General features: G+C 38.7%; 1 protein-coding gene across 1 annotated transcript in view; it reads right to left on the bottom strand.

Annotated features, from left to right (window-relative positions):
* TRAK1 (trafficking kinesin protein 1) overlaps positions 1-14,698 on the bottom strand; it is a 109,447-nt gene extending 94,749 nt beyond the window's left edge. The window contains exon 1 of the mRNA XM_063325380.1: positions 14,548-14,698. Within this exon, the coding sequence (XP_063181450.1) occupies positions 14,548-14,633 (86 nt within the window). The 5' untranslated portion in view covers positions 14,634-14,698. The remainder of the gene's footprint in view (positions 1-14,547) is intronic.
* Between the last annotated feature and the right edge of the window lie 2,790 nt (positions 14,699-17,488).

Below are 17,488 nucleotides of genomic sequence, written 5' to 3'. Positions count from 1 at the left end.
CGTACCACTAAACAAAAAGGCAAGTATCAAAGACTTGTCAAACAGTTCAGGTATGGGGGAAACTATTACACTAGCAGCAAACCAGGACATCAAATAGCACGGATGGGAACAGTGATAATAGAAACTTGAAAAGTGTTGCTTGTTTATAGACCAAAAAAGCATGAAACTCCCCACTTTTTTACTTCCCCATAAGCCTCAAAGACTTTCAAAAGATAATTAAGTGCCCAATACTGCTTTTCCACTAGTTGGACCACAATTTCTCTGAAATGCAGCAGAGAAGGTAACACCACTGCGTCTGCTCGAGTCCTGAGCTCATTTCCTATAAGAAGAACCAGTGAGAGCACTTGACCAGAAGCAGGACAGAGAAAAGGGGCACAAATGCAATAAACACACATGAACTAACTATGAGTAAAGTGAAAAGCAAAACAAAACACCCCAACAACCTACTGAACAGTGCCTGGGCCTAAGACAGCATGCAACAGGCAAAGATATTTAAATTAAAACACGTTACCATTCCAAGCCAAATCCCTGATCAGCCAGCCAAGATATACCTTCTTCCTCAGTAGACAACAGTAAAGAGTAAGGGAAAGCAGTGAAAATAGCTGAAAGACCATGCTAGAACGGTGGTTCCCCCCACCACTACTACTGTTTAAACAAAGATACAATTAACCTAATTGCCATCAAATTAGGGCCAAGAGTTTTAGTTAAGTAACCATAAACAAAAGAAGAGACTGACTAAAACCAGATATTTATCATGATTTAAAACCGGGGGGGGGGGGGGGTGGGGGGGGGGGGGGTGGGGCGTGGGATTTTAATCTTGTTTTGCATTAGTATTGGTTTTCTCCTATTACAGGAGGATTTTTTAAATTTCTCGCCCTCCACAATAACTTTTAAGAGTCTACATAGAGTTGGTATAATTTAAATTTTTAAAAATGCTGTTTTATGGGATTGAAGAAGTGTCATTATTTCAAATTTTAATAGCTGTCCTTCTGAAAGGATTTACACAAAATATCACATAAGAGAACTAAGACTGCTGCTTTCCTTTACTATTTCTTATTGCACAGAGACAGCGAGAGCAGGGGTGAGAGGACCAGCTGATAGAAAAAAGGAGTAAGATTCTTTGCAAACTGCCCTAAAAAAAATCCCACGCACCGTACCTGCTGTGTCCTGATACACTTACTTTCAGACTGAGTTTATTGCTTTGGACTAAGTTGAATAATCATATAAGAAGATGATAAAGAAAAAAAAAAGAAAATAAAACAAAACATAAAAAAAAAATCTGTTGAGTAAGAACTTCCCATTTTTTGCAGAAAATAACACCTCAAAGTTTCCTACTATTGCTAGAAGCAATTTTAAAGATGACTATTAGGAAGCTTACCTCAAAGGACAGTCAGACCACCAATTCCTGCTCCAAGTAAGATGCTAAGATCTGCTTTGGCACACTAGCATCATTGGCCCTCACTCCCTGGCAGTAAGCCTCCCCAGGAGCTCCAGCAACTAGCACAACCCAGTGAGAACCTCCCTCACGCTTCAAGGTTGTCTTACAACCCAAAACGTGCACAGAGTTCCTCAGAATCTATCCCACAATTTCTTAACTGGCTGTTAATATCCCTGGGCCTCACATCCATTTTCTTTTGTCATTTTTAAGTAGTTACGTATGGGAAAAATGCCTTCAACCATACACTATTATGTTGGAGAGGAGATGAGAGGACTGAACCCAGCTCTGTCACATACTCTATAACTATAGCCCCTCTCTAAAGCTTTGGGCTAGGGGAATACAGATCACAGCCCTTTTCAGCAAAAAGAAAGCCAGACCTCCAACACTTTTGGATGCCTGGGCGTTACAAGTCACTTTAGGTACCAGTGTTGAGCGACGTAACAAGACAACGAATTCCTAAACAACCAGCAATTCTGGGCCTCATACCAAAGCCTTGGTCACATGGACTTCCCAGCAGCTGAGACACGAGCTGCTGACTAACGAGGGTGCACCTCAACACATACCATTCCAACACAGGACTGCTTCCCTTTGGCTTCCATAGAAGTTAATGGTTACAACAGAAGAGAGAAATCCCACAGCCCTTCTCAAAGTGCTACGATGTAGTTTAAAAAAATGGCACAATTATTCTGTCATGTCATTTTTCTGTTTCTGAAGTTTGTGTGTATACATCGAGAATGAAAAAGGAAAATAAGAATTTGCTGTTTAAAGGTTACTCTGTATACCCAGTATATTACCATATACATGCGTCTGTGTTCTTGGGAACCTAGAAATGTTTATCTTAACAACAGACTGTGGAATTCTAGGAAACTGAGCCAAATATCCATGGCTTAGTGCCATTAAAGTCAAAGTCACACTAGCAAAGATTTTGGAACAGAGTTTTTAGAAAATTCCAGGGGCATTAGCATGAACATGGCAAGAGCAACGCTGTGATACAGTCTTTAAACAAAAATGAAACAAAACAAAAAGTCTCCTTACAAGGAAGAGCTACATAAGAGCACAAGCTAAGGGGTAAAAATGCAAATTAAATGTAAGACATGCTATGTTTTTGCTTCATTTGCAGACTAAACTATCTTACTTAATTACGCAATGAAACTGAAATCCAGCATTGTGGCTTTTCCCAGAGGGCCACAAAAATAAAAATCTGAAGTCACTCAATACAGATGGATCAAATGGTTCCAAGCAATTCAGAAAATTATTTTGGAAAAGAATTGCAATAGTGCTTAAACATGGTGCTTCTTGAAGTTGTCCTCAAATAAATTCCTGTACGCGTGTATGTACTCTCCAAAATGCACAACAGATAGTACTGGACATCAAACTTCACTTACTCAGAGTCACAGCGCAGGCAGTAAGAAAGCACTTGACCAAACTTCCTCCTCCCAGCTCCCACTCTATTGTAAATCTCTGTTGATGGAGACCTAAAACTACTGTAAGTGGATTGGGCAAGCTGACCCGCTTAGCGATCAGTCAATTCAGTTTCCCACTTATCGGCATGCCTTATGACTTATTCATATCTTAGCACCCAGTCAGAAAGCATTCTGAGTATACCAACAGCCTCAGGCAAGCAACCAAGCCAGCTTTCAGTGAGGGGAAACAGTTCTTCGACAAACCTTATTCCTGTATGTCAAGGATTTTTTTCCTGTGTGTACTCTACAACTTAATTGGTAGACTGAAATTTCTCTGAAAACTTTCTCTGGAAGTGAAATTTTTTACTACAGTATCAAAAGCAACCCTGGATCGGGCAATAAGAGGAACTGGACAAATTCAGTAAAATATTAGACACACATGGTAAAGGTGAAAGTACACAGAACGACATGTAGGTTTACAACCTTGGAAAACACCGCATTTGAAGCGCTTCTCCATTTAACTGGGGGAAAAAAAAAAAAAAATTCACTTAATGTTCCCCACCCCCAGCTTAAAAGAAAGCATCTCTCCATACAAGTATATTACGATGCTTAGAAATCTCTTCCTTCAAACTGTTTTTTCATGATCTAAATTTGGCAAAGGTCCTGTCAGCCTCAGAACCACAATTAGGATTCATTTTCCTCAACTCATGCATATACTCTATCACAAGCAACACTATCATTCCCAGTACTCAGTTTCCTTAAAATAACGATAACATTGACTCAGATTTAAGACCGGAACATCTTCTGGACTTTCAGTACCCACAGTTACATTGGAAGATAACCAACTTTGGCACCAGAGTAAAGTACCACTAAACCAAAGTATCTGACTATTTTAAAGACCTTCACATGTTTTGCTTAAGCATGAAGAAGCAAGCTTCTGTCAAGGGAGCTGTGGAAGACTGGGATTTCTAGATCAACAAGGAAAATGGAAAGCAAGGCCTACAAGTACAATCCTGAATATAAACACAGGATTTCCTGAAAGGAACAGACCTCTTTACCTACTCTGTAAATTCCCTGTGTAGATTGCTTATTTGATATACAAGCTCCTATTTGAGCCAGAAAAGGTAAAAAGATGCCAAGATTTGACAGCTGAAGCCATTAACATTAAAAAGTGCTTTGAGACTGCTCACCCTCAATTTCATTATTTAACCTTCATTAATTTCAGGTTCTCCATCCAATACATTCTAGCATCAGACCTTAAAGCTTCATCACATCTCTTTCACTGTCAAGACAGACTATGAAACTCTCCTTGCTATTAAGGAAGGTCTGGGGAACACTTCCTTGCAACTTCGTGTGGCAGACAGTGAAAAATGAACTTGCCTGGAAAGGGCTGCACATCGTATCATTAAAAGAGAGAATTTTTAGAAAAATACTTCTATATTCTACATAGACACTGACTTCCCTGAAATGAAGCCAGCCTGTTTAATGCCTTCTGTGGTTCGTGTAGAAAAGCTTTTGATGTAAATTTAGTCATGCTTTAAGCACAAGCAAGGTGACATATTATAGTGTATCTGACTGAGGTTTTAGGGTCCAACAGAATTTTCAGGAAGAAGTGGTGAAATAACATTAAAAGGCATGCCCAATAGCAGCAGAGATCTCCAGGCCATCACTTGCCCCATACAAATAACAGTTGTGGCTTTGTTTAACAAACTCTTGGTCCATCCTTTTGGTAGGAAGAACAGACCAATGCAAACAGTTCACGCAGCAGTTCAAGTAAAAGACAAGACTGTACCCCAAAGAAAAAATTGCAGTATTTTCCCTACCAAGATTCAGGGAATTAAACATGGTAGTTATTCCTACTGCAGAGTAGAGACCTGGGGGCACTAGTTCACCTTTATTTCCCTTGCTGTTCTGGACCCAGACTCAGTTTTATTCTACTGTACCAACTGCAGGGTTCAGCAAAGACACGACTCACAGTTTCTACTAAGAACCATTTTCTGTTCTACTCAGTAAGGTATTCTACCATCATTTTGAAACTGTGAAATTCAAAATATTCCATTCTTCTCCGTGTGCTCTTATGTCTCTGCAAGATCCCATGGCCCACGGCAGGGAAGCTCGGTTTTCACACATCTGTCCCTCACCATGGAAACAGAAAAGGAAGAAAAAACAGTGTGTCCATACCTCATTTATACTATTAAATAAAAATATCATCATCAAAATATCCTACTGATACTCATCATTAGGCTGGAATCTCCATGGCCAAAACAGGAAGCAGAGTTTCCCATGACTCAGGCCCAGCAATTAATTCCCTTGTAAAGTTCCATCATCATCATCAACACCAGCAACTGACATACCAAGGCCAAAATAAGTAACCATCCTTTAGTTAAAAAAGACAGCCAGATTTTAAGCAGCACTAAGTCTAGTACAGTCCCTCTGGGGTGAATGTCTTGGTAAGTGATAAGCTGCACCAGAATCTTCCTAGAGCTCTCTTTCTTTTAATAGATCCACAGGTTTTCTTGTGGGTCTGCAGTTCCACCACTCACGCCCTTGCTCCAAAGCTGCTGTTCAGTCTGGACTCCACAGCCACACACCTGCACAGCCCCTGCCCACAGCCCAAACGATCTCTGTGCAATTTGAGCAGGCACACTGCCAATTTCTCAGGGGGATGAGCCTGTGCCGAAATGCCCTCTTCCTCAGTCTCACTCTACATACTCTGACTGCAGTAGAAACACAAAGGTTTATTAATAAGCAGGAGGAACAGGTCAGCAACTTGACTTGGATCCACAACTTTCTAGGCTAAGATCAATTACACAGACGGGCCAGCTAAGAGACCGTTTTTCCCAGAACGTACCATGAAACTGCATAGAAACAACACAGCATACATCTATATGGTCTCCCATAGAATCCTACTGCCAAACGAGTGCTCATACAGCCACGTTGATACGGAACAAAACAGTGTTTTATAACTCCCACTGATTTCAGATAATCCGTGCTAAATCTAGGTAGGGAAAAAAGCAACGCAGAAGTCCTGCAACAGACAACAGATCACTTAACAACTGGCACTACATTTTGCAAATTTTCCTCCTTCAAACTTTTGCATAACAGTATCATTTCATAGATTTCTTGTCTTCCTTAATCTTTACATTGTGTTCAGACCTGAAGACACTGAACAAAGAACAGAGCTGTTCATTAGCCTTTCTAAGGCCTCTACATAGAGATACCAATTAATAATGCAATTAAGAAACCATACAAAACCCAAATGTACAGCTAGCACAAAGAATATTTTCTTGCTACTAGAGTGCATATATGATTTACTGGCATGATATGTAGCTGCAAGTTTCTGAATTCAACCAGATTTTTCATTTTTCCCTTTGCACAAGTTTATTCTTACCTAACAAGAAGCTTGTTTATGCAGTCATGCATCAAAACTATGTCACTGAAGATATATGAATCTGTTCCGTTCAGTTCTTGGATTTTTTTCATTTTATTTTTTTAACACAATTCTGGTTAAATAATGTATATGCACATTAGTCCATAATGGTAGAGTATTTTCCTACAGATGAAGGCAGGAAGCGAATTTGAGCATGCTCTATCCTCCAAACAAACCTGCAGACATTAGAGCCGCACAGGTCATCCACAATGCAAAAAGGCAACTAGAGAGGCCACTAGCTACATCATTTTTGTGTTCCTCAGTGCAGCCACCAGGATCAGTGACCTGACTATGCCATCAAGTCTTTAAAACCAAACATTTAATAGTTAGCTATCATAGTACAGCTTGCATTCACCATCAGCTCCCCTTGCTGCAAGACAAGGGGTATCACCATAGACATCAGGTTTTAACCATTATGGTCTGTGTTTTTCAGACGAACTACAAACAGCTGTAAAAATAAAACTGAACTTCAGTTTAGCAAATTTGCAAGTTACCCAGAGCACATCACATGTTCTACACGAAGATGGGCAGAAAACACCTGACCCAACAAAGCTGAAGAGCTATATGCAGAATTTTCCCACAAACATCCTACATAGGCAAAGTTGCACGACCAGATTAAGCCCAAAAAAATCTGCAGGACTGCACATGTAGCACAAAAGTTAGCCACCATACAATAGTCTCAGCAGGACCAACACCCACCAGTCAAAATGAAGAAAAATTAACACTCAGCATGAGCCCATTCTGACTGGCCAGAGGAACGAAAGACAAAAGTTTTCAAAGTTATTTTCAACTGAGAGAAAAGGAAAAAAAGAAAGTTTTTCCATATCAGGTAGACAACACTACTCCTGTATGAAAAGACAGTGTGATGGAACATATAAAACCTACCAATAAATAGTAAGAGGAGAGATGGTTGATCTTTCACTTCAGCATGTCTGCAAACCTTCGATTGCATGGAACTTTGTTTTATGAAACACTGTAGCACCTAACACCGTAGCAGCCTACCTTACTTTATCTTTGGTGTCCCCACAGCAATGAAATACACATCACTGAAACGTTTCTGCTATGTGGCAGCATTCCCAGGTATGTCATTTAGAGAAGTCTCAAACAGCTTTGAATTCCATTTTAAATTCTCTACCTGCAAATTTTACTTAGAAAGATAAACATGAAAGTGAGGAAAAGCACGTTCACTCAGCCATTCACATGGAGACTGAAATGCTGGGGGTGACCTTTGACTTTAGTACTAAAACAAAACACACATTAAAAATAAAAAAAAAGTTGGAAGGGAGGAGGAGAGAAAGCACTGCAATGTATTCAGGGGAGTCTCACTAGCTATTCTGCCACCTGGAAAAAACAGTACCTTTCCTGCCCCAAGTTCATAATGTAACATGTAATCATACAAAATCGTGGCCCCTTTTGTGCATTGTGCTATTTTTCTACCTCAGCTGTCTTTTTGAACAATCATTCTGTGATTAAAATAGATCAAATTGAAGCTCACAAGGAGGTTTTTTAAAATATCAAGTTTTAAATATTAAAAAGCTGCCTGTAGCTGAGTATCATGGTCAAATTAAAGGTTTCACAATTTATAATAATTCCTTTTTCAGTGGCATTGTTGTCTGCATCACCCTTCCCTGGTTACTGTGCATTCAGGAAAAAGTCTTGCACACAAGCAAATGCAGTAGTGTACAACTTAACTCCCATTCCATCCAAACTGTCTCAGGTCAGAGCCTTTCCACTAACGCAAAGCAAAGAGCAGCAGTTCTCAGATTCGCTTTAGTTAAAAGGTGTCAGTTTGCTGAGATCCAGGCAGCCTTTGAACACCATCACAGTAAAAAAGTAAGTTTCCCCTCACGCAGGCCTACCGATTTTCCCCTCAATAACACAGAGATTATTCCTAACAAACCTGAGAAACCTCCTTTTTCTTTGCAAGTTACCAGGAAATAACAACATAGTCAAAAATAGACAACACAGTTGGGAATAAAAGGTACCTTTTTCCCCACTTCCCATTCCAAACCATTAGTTGCTCCCTTCCACAGCTCTCCGCCAGGACTCTGTCCCTCAGTGACTCTCAAAGTCTAACCAGACTGCTAAAAATAGCTTCTCATCTACAAGACATGTACATTATCTGCGGAAAACATTTCTGCAGACCTAGTAACAGCCCCACAGCTCAGTCTGGTGACATGAGAGACTAAAGAGGCAGGCTAAAGAACGGTTTGTCAAGTTAGGGAATCCTTTACTGCATGCCCATCACAGACAGAACGTGTATTTTTTTCCCCAGGCAATAAATACTTTACAGGCAATCTCAAAAAATTGTATTGAAAATGCCTTTTTTGCATTATAAACAACACTGACTGTAAAATCTGAATATGTTAGAAACACATTGATAATAGTATACATTAGTTCACAATTCAGCAGTCTTCCACGGTTGTTTCTCTGGAGGTCTTTATAAGTAACATAATAAAGTCCGTGACATTTTGTAGGCAAGTGCACCACTCTCAAAGTTATTTTTCTCACTATAAAATGGTAATAAAACAGAGGGATTAAAAGGCTTGTCCAGGTCACTTTTGTATGGGTACCTGTGTTCTGGTGCTTCAGTGCACGCTATGATCACTACAGTAAAAATGCACTCAAGATGCTCCAGTACCCAAAGTTTGGAGCTACAGAATTAAAGGCCAGTTAGAGTCTCAAAAAAGGCATGTGAGGCATGTTTCCATCAAACTGTGAGAAGGGACAAAAATTTCGATAGCACTTCACAGAATGAAAAGAGTGTTTTAACACTAAAAATACCCAGTTCCTTATTCCTTCTATCTCTAGAACCAAGTTCTCTAGTTTAACAGCAAGAATTTAATGGAATATGGGATTGGTCTGATGTTCAAAAGGGTTGCACATAAAAACATTTGGTTTGCATTTTGAGAGACAGCCATAACAAAACCTACTTCTAATACAAATGAATCATAGAGATTGAGGCTGTCCTTCACACAGATGTTCACTCAAAAACTTGAGATGGTCTTTTCTTGTCAGTAGCAAAGCAATGAAATGCTGTTCAATAAAGACAAAATACAAATATTTGCCTCTTTCTCCCTTCAAAAAGTTAGTTTTAGACAAACTGATAGATTCTAATTACTTTTAAATTATGGTGAAGGCAAATGTAACAGACGTGACAAGAAGTAGGTCAGCTTCAGACACTGCATAAAATGGCATTCTGCACTGTATAACTATGCTCAAGTGCCATCCAAAATTTTCAAGACATCTTATAAAAAAAAGAAATCTTGACTCACAGCATCTGTATTTGAGATTGTTTTTTAACTACGAAGGAACCTGACATCTCTCAGAAAGACACAGAAAAAGTTATCAAGACTTTGAAACTCCATGCACAAAAAACTGTCCTCCCGGTACAGCCCATAAACTTCTGCAACTTCCACCACTCACTGCTGCCAGAGGACAGTACTGTGACTTGCTCAAAATGGATGGAACAACAAAGCTCTTGTGTCATTATAGGAAACGTTCTGCAACCCACCACAAAGAACCTTGGTCTGACTCTTATTCTGTATGGTTTATAGAAGTTAACTTTGTTCACAGAGAATTTAAGTAGTGAAACATTCACCATCAACTTAAAAGTTTTTAAACATGAAGATGTCCTATTTACTCTGTCTCTGTTTTTGTAAGGATGTTGAGGTATTTTAATTCTTCACTTGGAAGACAACCCTAGCTTTGATAATGATACCTCCCAAACTGAATCTCTGTGATGAAGTTATAGATCCATAAAGTACAGTTACATGTCATAAACTCTGATTGCATTAAGGGCTGTAATTTTAAGAAACCGGGAGTGATATCAACACCACCTACTCCAGACTTTGAATACACGCTTCAGAAGCATTTTTTCCTTGTACAGTTAAAATCCCCAGCTGCTTCCAGACCAACAGTATGATTTTACCCCAAATAAATTCCTGTGAAAAGTTGAAGTAATACTGGAAAGCAGCAGGTTTTTAAAAGTAAAGATTTAAAGTGTGGGTGGGGGTTTTTCCTAAGCTTAATGTAGATTTTAGCAAAGCAGAACTTTCCATGGCTACTGCAAACATACAGGCAATCCATTCGTCCATTTGTTTTTCCCATGACACTTTCATCAGAGGGCAAGTCACAGCAGTTACACTATGACCCTCCTGCTGATGTTATGTTAATGACCACACCAGAAACAAGTTTTCTGAACAGAGTTAAAAATTACTGTGCTGTTGATGTAACAGCTATAATTTGAAGTTACAGTATTGGGAAACAGACAAGTAAACTAGTGCTTAGGCATAACTTACAAAAAAGAAAAAAGGAAAAAGAGTAGAAGTCCCAGTGAACTTGCTTCTTTCTTTAAGAGGCAGAGAAGAGCAAAGAATTTTTCTGATCTAAGACGACTGCCATTTCAAGATAAATAAACTCAAGTTTGTTTTCTTTGGTTTTGCTTTACATTGGATGGAGGGCACTGAGAGGATGATGCATGTGAAGTAACTTACCTGCTTTCCTCTCAACTTCAAGAGACGAGCATTTTCCCTACAACATTTGTTGTCTCTCTCACCACTTCAAGAACTTTACTCATGGGAAGAAAAGGAAAAGCCAGGTTCAAAACTCACCAACCCTTCTCAGCAAGAGGAAGGATATCCTGACCAGAACCACTACTTGTTTCACCTTCCCAGTCAGAGCTACCAGGAGCAGCACCAAACAAGTTTACTGAAGACTCCACTGAAAACTGGCTAAACCAGAACAAGTGCCAGTATTGGAAAGTTGATTTTTCTTCACTCTCCCTGGTACAGTTAGGTGTAGTTGTGCAGTAACAGTACTGCATTTCCTGAGAATGAAGAGTGGGGTTAAGGGAGGCAAGCAAACAAACAGTCTGGCCAGGCACAAATAAAAATAAGCTCAAGGTCTCTTATATCAATACATGTCTAAATTAGAGTTTCCACATGATATCTGAGCTATCTATATTAAGCCTCTCAGGCCAGTCTTCCACTAAATTAAGCTCTTGAGTGGCTTAAAGTTCACATGATTTTTAGAGCCTAACTAGGCAGCTATTCTTTCTGCATCTCCTGTATTGAAATTTTTTTTTTTGTCAGCTACATTTTTCAACTTCAGTTCCAGGTCTCTAATGAAACCTTATATGTGTGAAGTCAAATGACATCAGGAAGCACATTTCATCTCTTTTAGACCAAAAGGATTTCGGAATGAGGTGGGATCAAAGGGAACAGTACCAAAGTTGTTGATGAGGAAATCGTTTCAGTATTTAAAAAGCTAACAACATGGAAACCACAAGGTGAAACATGCTCCTATCGCTTCTAATCCTCAGGTTTTCCCAGTAATTCCTGTATGGCCCCACAATGACTAGTCATGATTTGAAGGCAAGCTGTACTGCTCTAAAAGGCCACATATACACCTCAGTCTTTTAATTTCATATTTGAAAGGAGTTGTCTTAGAATAATTCCAACTAAAATCCTAATTAGGAAGGCTAATAAACGTATTTTAAATTAGTCCCAATACTTCCGGTTCTGTTTAAAGACTTAACTAAGATGAAGTTATTCTGTTTTCTGGCTAGTCTGCAAAGACGGCAAGTTTTAGTACACTTTGCTTTTATCCAAGCTCCCTTCACACATTTAGAACCCGACTGCTCACAGAACAAGATCTTTTGACTACAGGGTAGTTTCTAACAACACCTTCCACATAAATTCCCTCCACCTCCACCTTTTCTTTTTAGTATCTGTATTACTGCCAAGTTTTGGGACACAGTTCACCGGAAAGAAACAAAACTGATTTCCATTGTAGTCCATGCCATAGCAGTACATACGTTGAACGGCAACACCTGGGATACACAAGGGGGAGGGCAAATTGAGAAGAAATAAAAGTCTGTTGAAAATATTTCTGATTTTAATATGTTCCTCCAAAAATACTTTCTCCACAAGAACTGAAAAACTGCTCAACACCTGTGCAAGGCAGGTGTTCCTCTGCATTTTAGAGATAAATAAAGAAAGTGGGGACAAATTCTGAGCCACTCTGTGATGAATATAAGCACCTCACTGGAAGCAGACTTAATGGAAAGAAGCAGCATGGGAAGTTAAGTGAACAGGGGGAATACAAAGTCTTTGTACTCACTGTACCTTTATGTTCTTTATCAGGGGCTGAAACAGGAATTTACAAGAGGAAAAACCGATCCGTATGAAAATGAGCAAGAAAAATCCATCAGACTTATTTCACTCAAGAGCACATTAGATTTGTCAGTCTAATCCCTACAGACAAGGGCTCCTACTAGAATTTAAGTGCCCTTTGGTTGCAATGTAATCCTACCTGAACTAGTGGGGACAGAGAAGGAGGGGAGTAAAAAGAGCTAACAAGAAGGGTATTCTTTCTGACTGATATGAACTCCATTTCTGTCCAGCTACAATTACACTCCCATAATTTGCAAAGTCATGTTACAGATGCTAACAACTCTACAAAAAGGTCTCCTTTCCTTCCCTTTGCCTTCCTACAACAGACTAAAACCAGCTGTAGCACTGAGATTTTTGAGCATGCTAAGGATTTTAGGTATTGCAGGTACAGTCCAAAGCATTTTTATAAAGTTTTAAGATGTAAAGCTTTCGATTAAGAAATGTCAGTTTCCTTCAAGTCAGTCAATCACAGAACAAGGAACAGTTATTGTGGGCATTGTTCCAAAGCTAAAAAGCTCCCAACCACAAAAAGACCTTTTAAACTATTTTGGCTCTGAGATGAAATGGGTTTTATAACAAAGAGCATGTGAAAAATAGAGTTGAACTTGATTTCTTGTTTTAACTTGATTAGAAGCAATTGCAAATATTTATTTATTTTAAACAAATTCACTAGATGTAGTCATTCTTCTCACAGAGTTCAGACACAGACAAGATGTGGAGTAGTAAAAAGAATTAGTAAATTATAAGGAGTTGTCCCTCATTTGACTATAGCAGAGAAGATTACATTAAAATTAACTGGTAAGCAAGCAAACAAATTCACAGTAACAAAGCTGGAGCAGGGGGGAGGAGAGACCGGGAATCTAAGTAGTTTTACCACCTTCCTTCCAGCCACCAGCACACAAATACATAACTCTCCAACAGCAATCTAATATTTCAGAATGATCAAGGTTTAAAAAATTCTTTTAAAAAAATTCTATGAAGAAAATAGTTCACACTGTCCAAAATTCATGCATTAATTTTTAACCATTTTCCTTTTTTTCTGGTTTAAAGTTCTGGTTTCAAATTTAAACATGGATAAGAAAAGCAAACTCCAACCATATCAAGAAAATGAGCTTCATAAAAGATGACATCTCCAGCACAAGTCAGTTATCTTGTGTTTCAAAGGAAACACTCATGTCTAAGCTCCTTATGTCGCAGAAATTTCCATTTAACAGAATGAAGTCCAGGATACCAGTTAGACAGGCATCATTAATAGTATACTCCAATAAATAAGTATAAAGTTACCAAAGTATCTATCAGCATATATGAAGATTAATACACACAGCATATAAATGTTAACGTATTTCCTGCTTCTTACACTCCAGGATCACCAACAGAAATCAGTGACGAATTGTCCTATGAACATAGAACAATACATGTATCCCAAATAACTGCAATTACTTTGCAGTCGAAAGTCTGCAAAACTTTTCAAGTAATTCAGTTTGCACTGATTTGCCAGCTCCCACTACAACACTCGTTTAATAATTATATGATGACACCCGATGCCCAAAGCAGTTTCATCTGTAGCCTTAAAAACATTAGCTCTCTCAGATTCCTTCTGGTTTCTTCTCAAAAAAAGCCCATATGGTGGCAGCATTTTAAATAGCGTGTCAGTTTACTAGGACTAACTTCAGACCTTGACGTAGTGAGAGAGAAAGCAGCCACAGTAAACAGGGATCCTTGACCCATTCAAGCACAGCAAACTGTCGATGCCCTACTTTTGCGCACCAAAGAATAAGTCTTTCCCCACTGCCACACCAGAATAAAATCTGCATCTGACAACACAAGAGCAGCTCAGCTCAGCATTATTTGAGAAAGAGGCCAGGCAGCGTTATGCAGTGCAATAGCTGAAAAACAGCATTCAACTAAACTGCAGAGTAAGGGAATCTGAAAAGTACTAAAGCAGCATTTGCCATGTTCCCTTTTTTTGTCTGCATTAATTTAAAACATGGCTAGCAATGCCTCTGCACACACACTACATACATACTACGTTCACAGCTAAGCTCCGAGAGAGACAAACAGTATCAGGGGATTACAGCTCCGGAGCAGCCATTGCTGTACCTGGTTTTCAACTCTTCTTGCTCTTGATCATCTGCATAGCATTCTTCCTTTCTTGAGCCTCCTTTTCCCCTCCAGAATTTCACCATTTGGCTAGCAGGCTCACTTTAAGTGTCGCTTCTATTTGCGTTTCCCCCACATGAACAGTTCTTGATGCTGTAAGGTCATTTGAATGCAATTGTAACTTTGGCTCACGCACAAGTTTCCTCGCCCTCTCTTGGTGGAGCAGTTACACAAACTACCAAACTGAGTCTAAGAGAAGGGGTTAGACTACTCTCCTCTACAGTCTGCTGCGTTAAAACCTTGATCTTTCAACTGCTTTTTACAGTATCTACATTCTTAACCATGTCCAAAATTTTTAGTTTGAGCACAGAGCAGTATAGACAACTGTATGCAAACATCCTCTGGACAGAATAGATGTTAGCAAATCTTTTTCTTTTAAACATCACATAGAAAATATAAACAGGGAAGGAGATACCATCATGAAAACACTACAAAATGTTTCCAGAGTCTTCACAGTAATAGTAAGATGTATCTATAGAACAAAATACAGTAGTTCTTTAAAACTGCATGCATTTCGAAAGACTAAGGCTTTCTGCTGCAAGTCCTGAAACACCGATGAAGGAACAGAGCTGTGAGCTCATCTGGCAATCACACAAGTCCTCCCACAAATTAAGCCCCATTTTGCAGAAATTATCCTCCAAAGGAAAGCCAGTCACAAACTCTGCCCTCCTTCAAAATGGCATTTTTATATAGTGCACCTATAGTCACCTCAGCAAACTTTGAGTTTTAAGAATTTGGAAATAATTTGTCATTCCTCAAGAAATCTTTTAAGCAATTTCCTTTCTTAATTTCTTCTCCAAGACAGATCACAACAGTTCTTCTCAGACCGCCTCCTGTCCCCTCACACATTCTGGGTAAGTTTGCAGTCGCAGCCACCTCTTCTCCCAGAAGCAACTCTCTTTGTGGTCTGATTCAACTCTCAGTGTCAAAACAAAGGATGTGTAAACATCGTCTTCCAAGGGTAAGTTCGCACCAATGACAAACTTTAGAATCTCTGTGGATATAAAATGCAACTCACTCCCAGCAAAACCTCTCCAAAAGCAGGTGGTCCTTCAGACAAAATAAGAGATAATGCAGTTTTAAACATTTCTCATTTTATCTTGCTTATTAGAAGTTACCTTCCCACTTGTGTCTATCTAGATTTTTTTATAAAGTTCAATTGTAATTATTCACAAGGCTTACACCTACATCAATGGCTATTTACAGTGCTTCCTACTGCATCAAGCTTTTGGATGCTGACAACTCAACTCTGATCAAGAGAGGATTCCTCATTCTGGACTGACTTCTTATTATATGAATCCTTTACACTCATGCATGTTTTCAGATTGGTTTACATTCAATCATCCAGTTATTCTTCAGTTCAAGACTGAGCATAACTCTATGCCTGGATAATGTCCAGCCTTTAAGATACATAAACCATCATTTACTTTATCAGTGGAGCTGCAGATATTCCCAGTATCTTTTCACAGCGCAGTTTTCCTGCTTCACAACAGTCCTGACTCATGCAGCTTTAACATATTGAAGTGCAAGAACTGTTATGAGTATCAGGCTGTGATTACAGAAGATTGAAATTCACCATATGGTGAACAGTGGATTTGATGAGGTGATTTACATTTGCAAATGTAATTCTATTCCCATGTGCACTTCTATACTTCATATTAAGCTTGAACACAAAGACCTGCAATAGGAGAGATTAAATTTGAGCCTGATAGCAAAGTAACAAGATTTAAAATAATAATAAATGAAAATATTTCACATTGAACTTTTCACTGAGAAAAACATTGTACCTGTCCTATTTCAAAGACGACATCTTTCTAGTCCTCAAGTTACTTATACCATTAGTTCCACTGTTAGGGAGATAAATTTTTCTACCAGTACCATGGAACTTTAAAAGGCAGAGATACAGAAAAATAATTTTAAATAAAAAGTTTCCCTTTCTTCCCCAAGAGTGGAAAAGGGGAAAAAAAAAAGAAAAGAGAAGGAAAGGAAAGAAATACAGCAGTATTTCTTCAGCGGTCAGTATCTATTCGAGACAATCCAGAACTAACATTCGCAGCAATATGAGAATACAGCACTTTAGTGGTCAGGAAATGGAATAAAATACTCCTTTAAGGCTGAAATTTCAGAGAAAAATGTTTCTTTTCACCAACATGCAGAACTAAGAAAGATTTCCTGTTCATACCCTTTGTATACAAGTTGGGATTTCCACGGATGTTTCCCTGAAAATCACAGCAGATAAAATATCTTGTGAAAATCCATTTTTTGCTTTCATTCATTTCTCAGTTACAAAATTCACTTTTTCTGAGAATCAAGAATTTTTTTAGCCAACATTTTTCTTTTAGATTTCCCAACGGGTCAATGTAAATTGCCATCTTCCACCTGTCTTGTCTGCATCTTCAGCAGTAGGAAGATTTGCTGACGCGATAATCAAGAATGAAACTAACAGTAAGATTACTGATCCTTTGCCAGACTGTGTCACTGTTAAATATTCAGTGAGATAAATTAGGATTTAACCCTACAGCTGACTGGCTACTAAAGCTTGTATAGGTTTATTATTTGGCAAAGTTTATTCTGAAACACAAGTCATTGCTTTGTATGCAACTGGATGTGAATTGCCAGATCAGTGTACCTCAGACCTTCAAAGCATTCTACTCCATTCCAATTTAAATAATTGATTTGTTGTTAAATGAAGGAACCATCAACTATTCATCTGACTTCCACAGGGGAAAGTAGTTTCCGTCAAGACACTGTTGAGCAGTACATGGGTAAACCGTTACCAAATAATCATCCCTTTTTTTTTTTAATTTAGAAAAAACAAAAAGCATCTATAAATCCCAAAGCACATTTTACTCAAGATACTTGCAGTACATGCACTAAGATT

The sequence above is a fragment of the Chroicocephalus ridibundus genome, chromosome 2, assembly GCF_963924245.1.
Source record: "Chroicocephalus ridibundus chromosome 2, bChrRid1.1, whole genome shotgun sequence".
NCBI lineage: Eukaryota > Metazoa > Chordata > Aves > Charadriiformes > Laridae > Chroicocephalus > Chroicocephalus ridibundus.
This window is presented reverse-complemented; position numbering and strand designations above follow the sequence as displayed.